We start from the raw sequence: 12,774 nt of genomic DNA, 5'->3' as shown, positions 1-12,774 counted from the left end.
CTTAGGGGCTAATCACACCAACCGCGCTTTAAACGCTTCGAAACGCAAGGCGCGACGCACTGCCTTTTTAAAAAAAAAGAGCAGTGCGACGCGGCTTTTTATATTGCTAAGCAACCACCGAGTCAGCTGTCTTGTCAATCAAATATTGAAGCGTGAGCGCTCTTTTGCTGTTAGCTGTCATATTAGCAGAAACTTTAAAAAGAGGGCGCTTGCTCTGACCTTGTTTGAGGATGAGAGGTGCACAAACACGCAGGAGAGAGTGAGCGAGTGTAGTTCGGTTCTTCAAAGCAACTGTAAACTTCCCTCACCAGAACGTAAGGCCCGCCTCTCCCCTCATTGGATTGGACAATGGAAAGACGCGAATGACGTCGGGCGCTTCTCCGCTCTCAGCGTTCCTTCAAAGGCGCATGCTGTGCAATTTCATACTCCCAACTTTGTTTGGGGATGGCCCCTTCCTGTTCCAACATGACAAAAGCAAGGTCTATAAAGACATGGAAGAGGGAGTTTGGTGTGAAGGAACTTGACAGGCCTGCACAGAGTCCTGACCTCAACCCAATAGAACATCTTTGGGATGAATTAGAGCGGAGACTATGAGCGAGGCCTTCTCGTCCAAAGTGTCTGACCTTACAAAGGTAGAGGAGAATGGTCAAACATTCCCATAACACACTGCTAAACCTTGTAGAAAGTCTTCCAAGAAAAGTTGAACCTGTTATAGCTGCAAAGGGTGGGCCGACTTTATATTAAACCCTATGGATTAAGAATGTGATGTCATTCAGTTTCATGTGCATATAAAGGCTGGTGTCCCAAAACTTTTGTCAACATAGTGTATGAAGGATGTAGTACTACTCTATTATAAAAGGTACTCAAGATTAAAGGACCAGTTTGTAGATTTTTAGCAGCATTTAGAGGTGAAACTGAATTGCAACCAACGGCTTACCCCTTCCTTTCGAAATGTATAGAGACACCACGGTAGCCGCCACAAGAAAACATGTCATCGTCGTTGTCATCTGAGACAACATAGTGATGAAATGCGCTCTATAGAGCAGTTTGTCCGTTTAGGGCTACTATAGAAATTTGATGACAAAGGTGACTTCCATGTAAGAGGACCAGTGGTGTATATAGATAAAAACGGCTCATTCTAAGATAATGAACTGTATTGATTTTATTATGTTTTTATTTATTATATATTTTTGTGTTGGATTTCACATGTAAACTTGACAGATTATTTATTTGCAGAAATAATATATTCATATTTGAACGTCAAATTCACCCCTAAAAACGAAAAACACTTATTGACAGTGAGCTGAATGAATGCTCTGTGGAACACTGTTAATGGAAGTGTTTGCTGGTCCATAGCAGCAGATGATGATGACTCATTGTTTTGTTTGAAGTGTGAGCTTTGCTTACTCGGCCAAAAATTAAGGTTATTGATCGGTTTGCTATTTGTGCGAAATTAAAAAAGCAGTGGTGGCAATATTGACGTTTAAGATTGTTTTTTCAGTCCAGTTTTTTGGCCGTTTCCGCTTCTTTTTTGAATGTTAGGTCATGTTATTGAAATTCAAGGCATTTTGCTTTATTTTCTGCTTAATTGAAGAAAGATCTTCCCCAGATCAGTATATCTGAACCTACAGTATACGTACCTAAAGAGCTTTGGTGAGATCTGTGGGGTCATTTTTCTAAGCAAGCCTTTTGGAAAATAACAGTAAAGTTGCAAAAATAGGACATTTTGCATTCCAGTGGCATATAGTGTAACTTTCTCTTTATTCCACTTTTTCCTTTTCCCTTTTTATAAGATTTAAAGTCAATACGAAATCCTCATAGATATAGTGAGGCCACATTGAGGCTTTAGGAGATATAAATCTGGATCTTTCATGGCTGTCTCTCCCAGGAAATGCGCATAGTGGAGAAAAGGATGGAGAAAAAAGGTGTGAGAACAAAAGCTTCTAGTGCCTCTGCTTCATTTTTGCCTCTTTCAGTGTAAACAATGAGAAACAAGGACAGCTTTACGCTTCAGCTCGGTAAGAGATGAAAAATTGCAGTTTTTCTGCACTGTCCTCCATGCGTTATTTCTGTGCTGTTCTCCTTCACCTATAAATGGTCCACTTTTTTAATGAAATGCAAATTGTAGGTGGCTTAATTTATCAATGTTAATGTTGTCATTTATGAATGCTCTTATTAAAAAGCGATTATGAGACTTGAAATATTATTATTATTTAAACTGATTAGGGAACATTGTAATAAATGACATTTCATGTACAGTAATAATATACTACGGAATTGATTTCTCAGTGTTTTATAAAACTTTGTATCAATATTTAAATCCCTTTTATTTTCTACATAGGTGACAAGCAACCACCCGCTCCTTTAAAACACTGTGAATCATTTAAGCGTTGATCTACCTACAACTATAACTGATCTCACAGTACTACACTATATATTTGAATAATTTCCAGAAATTATAATATATTAAAACGAATGTTTATATAATATGTATAATAATATAAATAGATGTTATAAAATATAATATGAAAAAATTGTGTTCATTAATTAACTCTTCAATAAAGAGATTTTTATCCCTATTAAAATATAAATGGGAATGTCTCGGAATCCAAGTCCAAGCTTAAAAATGTAATGGACACTTTTGCGCTCCATATCTAAATGTCCACGCATGCCTGTATTGAAATATGTTTTATGTAATTTATGCACTAAATGTACAAAAACCTCTCTCCCTAAAAGACTTTAAAATGCTAATGGCAAACTTCATTGCCTAACGCTCAAAACCACTGGCTGTCCCGATTATTAATGCCCCTCATTTGCATAAACTTTAGCATTTCTTAACCTTTTGATCTTCACACTGTTTGCTCACACTTTGTTTGGGGATGTTATAACTTTTTTAAGGAGCTTAATGCAATTCTTAATAGTAAATGCAGCTTCTGGGCATTTTCCTTGGGTAGACACATTACACAAGACTTTTTCTAATAATGTCAGTTAAGTGGTCCTGTTTCCTTGAGGCGTAAAGGCTGTTTCAGAGGCCGAGTGCCCGAGGGGCCGCACTCATCATTAGAGCACTGGGGAAGCTGACAACACTTAGGTCAGTCTCTAGGGTTGCGCTGGCGGTCTATGGAAGAACAGCTATCTGTGAGCTGGTGCACGTCTTCACACTCCCTGAAGATTGACTCAGCAATGGGCCACTGCATTGGAACAGTGAATGGGAATGCAAATTCTCTCCACATTCCTACAGGACTCAGGGTATTGTTTTACTTGACCGGTTAATGTTTTCGCAATGCAAATGGAATTTTATAATTTCCTTCACATCTGATTATAATTTCATGAGGACTCGCAACTGAAAAACCTACTCTGCATGCCATCTGTGCAAATGCATTGAAAAGATGCACCTCTTGCCTAAAGCATAAAAATAGGGTTTGCAGTCGAACAAGAAGAAACTTGAAAGGGTTGGAAAAAGTTGAAAAACAAATGTTGGTACAAAGAAATAAAACGATCCCAATTTATGCACATAATCATGCGAGATATTACATACCCAACTATGCTTTGGGGAAATATGCGCTGTTATTTGCATAGTTTCATATTGAGCAGATATGAACAGTGCAGCAGATTGACCTGAGTGGGAGTGGAAGTTTCGCTCTCTCGCACCCACACTCCTCATGTTTCGCATTTCCTCGTCACTTTTAGCAGCTCTCTGAGATTGCTGGGAGGAACCCTGAAGGTGTCTCAGAAAATGGTGTATAAAAGAAGGATTACTTCTCGACCCATCTGCCTGTTACCTCTGCCCAATATTCTCCTGGCACAATTAGCTATTCGCATCACGCAGCTCCTGTTGCAGTGAACTGAAATGAAAAAGAAGCAAATCGATACATAGATAGAAATGTAATTAGACAGATGTTAGATTGCATCATGATGTCGGTACAAAGAATATATTATGCACAATTTATCATTCACATAGACACTTGTGTCAATCCAGAATGATCTGAAGGCCCGATGATACGTAGAATTTTTGTTGCATGCCTTATTTGACCTAATGGTGTGTACGTTTTTAATGCACAGTCTTTTAGTATATGGCTACCTCCCTGCATGTAGTCTGTAGACATTACAGCCCTTGAGGTTAGAAATCTCATTCAACCGTCAGTTTGTCCAATTCTCATTTTTATATTGCCTACAAGGTGTGTGTGTGTGTGTGTGTGTGTGTGTGTGTGTGTCTGTATGTATGTACAGCCTAATGTACTGTAGGCAATACATGTGACTCTAATATGAGATTTGGAGCATCAAAGGTTGAAATGAAAATGTAATATCAAATTGATTTTAATCTTTGCCATGTCCTTTGTCAATATTAAACATTTTAGGGTTGTTTTCACCATGTTCTTTACATTACATAGGATCATTTCATAGAAAACAGTAAATGACTTTAGCTAGGTTTTCACAGACAGGGTCACATAGGCCTTATACACATTGCATATAAATTCGGTTGTCACTTCCCCTTTTAATGCTTAATCCTATGCTGTACACACACTTCAGTAATTTACGGGAGTGACAACTGCATTAAACTATTGATTTAACTCCTGCAAAATGCAGGTAGTGACAACCGCATTTACAGAAACTCTACATAGTGTGTACGGAACTGAACATAATGACTAGTTGTGGGGAAAAGTCTTCTGTATGTGCGGTGCAGAAGATTACAGGCATAAGGCTTACTAGTGTTGCCAGATCTTGCACAAAAAACACCGAACAAGAAAAATCTAATGATAAACTGAAATAAATCAGTCCCTCCTGAAAAACGCGATTATGCGATCGCATGATTCAACACATAATCAGACAATGTCCGGATATTAATGCGGGGGTCACATTTTTTCAAATACGACGCACTTTCGCAGCATAAATTGCAGATTTCTGTTCCCAAAATATGCGGGGCTTGCATGATTTCATAATCCCCGCATCTTCATAGCAAAAATCATATATCTTAGCAAAAAGTTGAAAAATTTGGCATTTACTTCACACAAGTGCAGCCATGTCCCCTGTTGCCATGGGAACGTTAAGTGACGTGATTATGTGATGTGAACATCATTCAAAAGCTGCAAACAGTTTTTGCAAGTTTCCGCAATTTTAGCAAGTTCCTGCAATTTCATGCATAAAATTGCATAAATATACCGCATATTCCATCGCATTTTTTAAGAAAACGTGTCCAAAATGAAGGATTTTTTTGCTCACAACAATAATAAAAAAAAAACTTCTTTTCTGGAAGGACTGATCAACCAAAATGCTTTACCTCAAAGATCTAAGGACCGGCACCTTTCCACTTTAATAACACAAAAAACTTGATCACATCATGAGCCAAATCCGTAAACGGTTAAGCACCACAACGTTATGCAAGCACACAAAAAAGACGTGGACCTGGCAACACTGCAAAATGCGTACAACACGCAATGCCAAGACAGAGGTTTATTGCAAAACATAACGCTGTAATTTATTTTGTATAAAGCAGTGAATAATAACAACGTGAAACGGCAGAAGGTTGCTATGGTTTCCTCTGTGTCAGTCATCGCATTTTCAAGTCTTGTTCTGTACAGACATGGAACAATCGTTTAGAAAATCCCCTTACGCATTTAAATGGGCTTGTCACTCCCAAACGTTTGCAGTGTGAACAAGGACATATAATCAAAATCATAATGGTCATATCAGTATTGCCCAATAAGCATTTTGTGGGTGTTGCTATAAGAGCATCATATAGGGCAGTTTCTGGACAGGGGTTAGGTTAATGCAGGACTAGGCTTTAGTTATATTAGGAGATTTAAGTAGTTTTTACATGCATACCTTACAAAAAACAATACTGGTGTGCATCTCGAGACAAAACAATGGCATTGATACATGTTAATGTCGGTACAATGTGTTTTTAAATTAAAGCAGCTCAAACATGCATTTAGGTCTGGATCTAGGATAAGCCCTGTCCGGGAGACCGCCCCAAAGACTTTACGCTTAGTACATGACTTGTTTCGAGTATTTTTTTCCAAGAGAACCAAGCTACTGCATTAAAACACACAGATAGAAGATCATTTTGTCTCAAATGTGTTTTATTTTATACTGCCATGTTTTTCATTTGCAGTATTTACATTGTCGTCACTGTCTCACAAGCACAAATCTGATCATGAATGAGAAAAACTCAAAGTATCACAACACCAAAAAACACTGACATTCTTTTATAAACAGCGCACCATCATTTTGGTTCAACTGAAGCTGATAATCCCCAATTTCCTTAGTTTGTTGATGATTGATAGTAAAACAACATTAAACCATCCTTTAAAAAATTTTGTGACCTTCATAAAACACAAAGGAGAAGTGATTGCAGTTAAAACAAATTATTATTATTACAGTGTAGGTCATTGCAAGTGCAAGCATTGGCTTAAAATGAATCGTTGTGAAGGACTAGTCACTATGAAAACGGAGAAAAAAAGCCCAGTCTGATACACTATCAAGGGCAGGCAGACACTGACACTGTTCATTTAGTATTAAATGACACAAACACAAGAGGGAAAAAGCTTGAAATCAGTTGGAAGCCGATGGCTAATCTAACTGTCTGGAATTGTTACCATATTACTGATAAGAGATGTCAGCTGAGCTCTTACAGTTATCATTAAGTGAAAGCTACTTCCATTACAGCCAGTTTGAGCTTGTGCATGTCCGATACCCTACCAAATGGGTATAGATTGTAACTAACATATTAATTTGATTTGTTCCACAAGAGTAAATAGCTCCGCAAAGACAAAAACACTTTTAGTGCCTTAAAAATAGCACAGTCTTGTTTGTAAAAGTGATTTTGTTTTGCTATTTCCAGCTATGCTCTAGAGATTAGATGCTCCTGCAGAAAAAGCCATTATGGGAAGCTAATTGCGAACCGTAAATGTCAGGTATGACTAATGCATGACCTGTGCGGAGAGACTGCAAGTGTCCCAGGTTGGCTTTCAACGCTCCAGTGGAAATGCATTTGCTAAGGACCACAACAAAACCGGCAGGTTTCAAGTGCGTGAATCACAAGCTTTGAGAAAGCAGGAGATGTTTGTGTTGAGCCAGCCAGGTGCTGGGCTCATGCATCTCAAGTTTATTTTGTAACGGGTACTTTTCGTGCACCGTGTTGTGCATTCTGCTACATATGTAGGGATTATTAACATTTACACTGCATTCGGCTTTAAATATGGAAATATACTTGGTGTGATGCATTAAAACCTGCATATTTAATATAAAAGCTGACAAAATTTTAGACCGTCTTTAGGTAATTACTGTATGATATTTTGATGCCTGAAGTACCTAAAGTCCATTTTCTTAAAATCAAAAATCCAGATAATTTACTCACCACCATGTCATCCAAAATGGTGATGTCTTTCTGTGTTCAGTCGAGAAGAAATATTTTTTTTTAAGGAAAACATTCCAGGAATTTTCCCATTTTAATGGACTTTAATGGACCCCAACACTTAACAGTTTTTTTCAACGGAGTTTCAAAGGACTCTAAACGATCCCAAACGAGGCATAAGGGTCTTATCTAGCGAAACGATTGTCATTTTTGACAAGAAAAATTTAAAATATGCACTTTTATACCACAACTTCTCGTCGATCTCCGGTCCTGTGATGCGCCGGCACGACCTCAAGTAATTGCGTAGTGACGTAGAAAGGTCATGTGTTACATATATGAAACGCACATTTGGGGACTATTTTAAACAATAAACTGACACAAAGACATTAATTAGTATCATTCAACATACATCAACATCGGAACGGTCTTCTTTCTCCACACTTGTAAACACTGGGGCGTAGTTTCGCATACGTCATCCGTGACCTCTTGACGTGATGACGTATTATGTGAGGTCGCGCTGGCGCATCACAGGACCGGAGATAGACAAGAAGTTGTGGTATAAAAATGCATATTTTTTATTTTAAAAATGACAATCATTTCGCTAGATAAGACCCTTATGCCTCGTTTGGGATCATTTAGAGTCATTTAAAAACTTTAAAAAACATAATTTCTTCTCGACTGAACAAAGAAAGACATCAACATTTTGGATGACATGGTGGTGAGTAAATTAACTGGATTTTATTTTAAGAAAATTGACTAATCCTTTAACAAATGCAGCAGAAATAGGAGCTTCGGTCAGTTATGGTAACATTGTTTATAATTAACTTATTACACTTTATACTTCCAAAATACCACATTAAGTACAATTTGTTTATTACTATAGCTCAAAACGTCCTGATATACTTGCACTGTAAAGTAAACTCTGTATTTCATGTCTGTATTTCAACTGTTTTTTGTACCTAATAGTCCTTAATAGTATGTATTTCGTATATAACAAGGCTCTTCAAGATTACCCTGTCACCTTCAAGTGCCATGGGAGGATCTGAAGCAAGATTACTCACAATTGGCTAACTTAAATATGAGCAATTTAATTTCTGTCAGCTCAGGTTCGTATCACAGCGATTCAAAACACCCCAGCAAGCAATTGTGCGTTTAAATGATGTCTAATAGCTGTACAAACACAGCCCATAAATCTAGGCTAAAAGAAGGCAACATTTGGGCTGTCAGTAAAAATTTAATAGACGTGTAGCCATAGCCCAAACAGAAATGAAATAAAATCAATGTTGACTTTGCTTGCATGAAACATCCAAGTTATTTAGGCAAAACGACATGTAATCAAATTCAAGTACATTTTGGCTAGAAGTGGGTTACACGTAGCTGGACTGTCGGATGAAATGATGGCTATTGCTTGCTGGAAAGCACAGAATAATAGACCTTTCAGCCATCTGGGCACTTATTGTTTTCCTGTTTTTAAATTATTACAGATGACTACTCCAAATTCATGCTCTATTGGAGCTGACATACCTTTGACCACTATCTTCCCCTTGTGTACATTCTAGTACCCATGACCCCACACGCAATCCAATGCATTATTAACCAATTCAATCTGAGCCTCTTTCTAACCTGCCTCTTTTGTTTAGAATTTGATCGTCTATTTTGAGTTTCGTCAGAACAGATTTTTCACATTTTAAGTGATGCAATGCATTTGCGAACTAGGACAAATCTCTCTACCATCCATGCACACATTCTGTATCAGATCAATCCATCCATGTATTCAGTTCAGACATCTGGGTGCGAATTCACACCAACACTTATGGATCCTTATGGATATAAACCAAAGCTTTTTTTGCTGTTCAGAATTCTTAGCATCCCTGGTTGTTTCTTTTATGTTTTACCTTGTCATGAACCTGGTTTCCTGCGCTGGGTCAAAACAGAGCTTTGGATGAGCAAAACAAAATATGATGGATTTACAACACAGAGCATTGAGACCTAGCATGGAGGGATTGTGCATAAGCGGAGCTGAATTTCACAGATGATTTTTGATTTATAAAGGTGGAGTGCATTGTCTTTGATAGCGATTTCTTGTCTTGTAGTTCAGTACAGAGACATAAGCATTTGATTCACGTGCAAACTCTACCTTTGCTTATAACAAGGCTGTATTATTTGTTCCAGAGACAGGACAACATAATGGCCACCTGCTTTCATACTGTCCTTTTTAAAAGAGCTCATTGGTGAATAGTAGAGACTGCAGCACGCTGGTTTGATTGAGCCACACACACTTAATGGTTTAACAGACTTAGTAAATAATGAGAGAGGAACGGAAAGAACGGCTTGACTTCTCTTTCAGGTGCAGAATGAAGCACAGTTAGAAAGGAAATAACAAATCCAAGGGCACTTGGTCTCTTTTGATCCTTTTTGGGTGTCCTTTGGAAAACCTTCCCTTTGAGTTCATTTAATTGGATTGCTTATTTGCCTCTAGTTTATATTCTTCAGCCGATCTGCTTGTAGACCTAAGCAACTCTGTTACGTTGTATCCAGTGATGTGATGGAGCCCAGATCTACACTTGCACATTAATATTCACTGAGGTGATAAACGCTCCCCTGGTTCATCTCTTTCTGCTTCATCCCTTTCTCTAATTTGGGCGGACAAGCAGTCCACAGTGAGGGATGAGAATGAGACGGACATTTAGAAAAGGGGGTGGTGTGTTGTTATGTCCTGTAGTTCCCTCGTGGTCCTGCTATATGTGGCCAGGTTTGGACAGATATGCGATGAGGGCCACCACCACACCCACGTACACCCCCGTTCCAATGGTGATGGAGAGAGCAGCCAGGAACAGGGCTCGTCTGGAGGCGACGCTAGCCAATGGGAAATCCCCTTTAGTCACAGCTTTGCTGGTCTGGAACAAAGTAAGAAAGGAATGATGAGATGGAAGCAAGATCAAAGAACACACTGACTTGTACATTTAAGGTTATATTATGAGAACTATATATTGCTTCATTGATGTAGCTGACGGGTCAGTAGATATAAACTCTTAAAAATAAAAGTGCTTTTCACAGAACCATTTTTGGTTCCCCAAAAAACACGTGAAACAAAGTTTCTTCTGAGGTTAAAGGTTCTTTGTGTAACCATATAACTGAAAATAGCTCATCTAAAGCTGTCAGAAAATGGTCAAGTAACACCCTTTAAAGGACCAGTGTGGAGATTTTAGTGCCTTTTAGCGACGAGATTATGAATTGCAACCAACGGCTCAAGTTGACTTTATACTTCTGCGTCAATTGTACGGTATGATCTATGCAGAGATGCGAATCATATGCAGTAGCCTACGGCATAGCCTGACATGCACCTATCCCAAAATGTAACAACGCGTCAATGCTATGCAGACCGTAAGTGCTGAGCTGGTCTGCTAGAACCGCTCCCTCAGGTCAAAAAGATCTGCGCCACATATCCTCGCGCACACATTTCCGCTTGTGACGGTAAAAACAATGATGGTCGAAGTTAAGGAGATATTCAACAACTCTGTTTGCAACAAAAATCTGTTTCCTTCATCACTGCTGATGCTTCTCCAAAAATGCACACAATCCGCATCTTCTTTCGCTTTTTTCCTCAGTACTGTAACATGCCCGCCGACACTTTCTACTAGCGATCTGCATTTTTTAATGCACAATGACGCAAAATTATAAATTCAAATTTCCACGTAGCCTACGGTGTACAGGCTCTAAAGTCAATGGCGCAATATTGTTTTTGTTATTTAATGAGCGCGTTAGTAATATGCACCTATAAACGGGACGACAACGCGCGTTTGCTTATCACATGGATGCGCAGCAGCACATAAACTTTTAAAATATTAAAAAATCAAAGGATTAAAATGTTAAAGATTATTATTGAGTCGCTTGGACATAAATGAAGATCGATGAGACATTAGAATGCGTAGAGTTGCTTCTGTAGCCTGGACGGTAAGTAGCCTTATTAGGCTAAATGTTTTGCTTTAAACAAATGCAAATATTGCATATATTTTTACATGTTTTTTTTACATGGATTTATTGTATATGACTTTGTACCTGAGGATATGATGAGATGAGAACCATTTTGAAGTAATGCTTTTCAAAGCACTCGCAGCGCTGTCCTAGATCTCAAGGCTCTTCACACGTTTGTAAATTCTTTATCTCCTGTTTGTTACAATTAAAGTGTTTTAACAGTACAAACCTTTTCTTGCATATTTGTAAATAATTTTTTGAGATAACACAGATCATGTAGGCTATCCAATTAAAAGCCTGCTCATTTTACTAAAAGAAAATGACTTTTAATTAAAAAAAAAATTTCCTCCTTAGTTTTTCAGTTTACAAATTCCCAACTGGCTTTTAAAGGGGATGAGAGCAGAGACTCTCACTGGTTTATTGCACGTTACGCCCAAAACAGACCCAATACTCATTACGAGAATAACCCTTTAGGCCTTTTTGGCGCACAAACCATTTTTCCTGTTTAGAATGTGCACCATTAGCTTTAGACCATGCGCTTATATTGTTAAAATAGGGCACATAGTTATTAAAGTATATTATGTTGCATTTCTGTCAAGAAATTACCTGTTAACCTGAATCCCCGTTTCTGAACCCCCCACAAAAAAGGTCCTAATATGTACTACTTGGGTACAGATGTATACATTTGGTACCTTTGAGGTACTAATATGCACTCTTTGTTACCAATATGTACTTCTAAAGTACTAATATCAAGACTTTAGGGGCAAAGTTGTACTTGAAAAGGTGCTGCCCAAGTGACAGCTAAGGACCAGTTTTTAACCATTTGTTCTTACAGTGTAGCACCTTTATTATTAAGAGCATAGGTAAAATATTGGATGTGTTTTGATAAAAAAGATATTCAAGTTCTATGACACCAAGAACATTTTAAAGAGAAATCAATTTGCTTTAAAAAAGGAAAATCCGATAAAAAAATGTTTCATGTTTCTAAAGTAAAAGAACTGCATGGAATGGGAATGGGCTATTTAGTCTACAGTATAGAGTGGGAACTGTTCTCAATTCACACAGTTGTGTAGTTTTGCTGTGTATATATATTTAATTATATCTTTAAAGGTCTGTGGCTCTCCATTGGGAGCATTCTGTTTTTCTTTTTTATATAATTTGTCATTTGCTTTGTTCTGCTAATTCTCTGCTGGTTTCACCTTTTTTAGAAACTAAAACATCTTTGTGGTTTCAGTCACGATCAAAGCAGCAGAAACCGGAAGGGAAAAGAGTAGCCAGCAGTATACAGACTTTCTGTTTGTCGACATCTACCTTCTTTTATGCTGTGAGTCATGGTGTCAGGAGGGATGAGCCAAAAGTTATAGTTGAAAGACCGGGAGATGAAGTAGATTTAAAGCCTGTGAAGCACATGCTGCAATACTTTCTCCAAATAGCAGTACGCTTGC

At 38.1% G+C, this 12,774-nt stretch overlaps 1 protein-coding gene across 1 annotated transcript in view; it reads right to left on the bottom strand.

Moving 5' to 3' along the window:
• Positions 1-5,908: 5,908 nt before the first annotated feature.
• Positions 5,909-12,774, bottom strand: part of syndig1l (synapse differentiation inducing 1-like) — a 38,921-nt gene continuing 32,055 nt past the window's right edge. The window contains exon 4 of the mRNA XM_065256928.2: positions 5,909-10,251. Within this exon, the coding sequence (XP_065113000.1) occupies positions 10,093-10,251 (159 nt within the window). The 3' untranslated portion in view covers positions 5,909-10,092. The remainder of the gene's footprint in view (positions 10,252-12,774) is intronic.

The sequence above is a fragment of the Paramisgurnus dabryanus genome, chromosome 12 (assembly GCF_030506205.2).
Source record: "Paramisgurnus dabryanus chromosome 12, PD_genome_1.1, whole genome shotgun sequence".
NCBI lineage: Eukaryota > Metazoa > Chordata > Actinopteri > Cypriniformes > Cobitidae > Paramisgurnus > Paramisgurnus dabryanus.
Note: the sequence above shows the minus strand (reverse complement) of the source record. Positions and strands in the feature narration are given on the sequence as shown.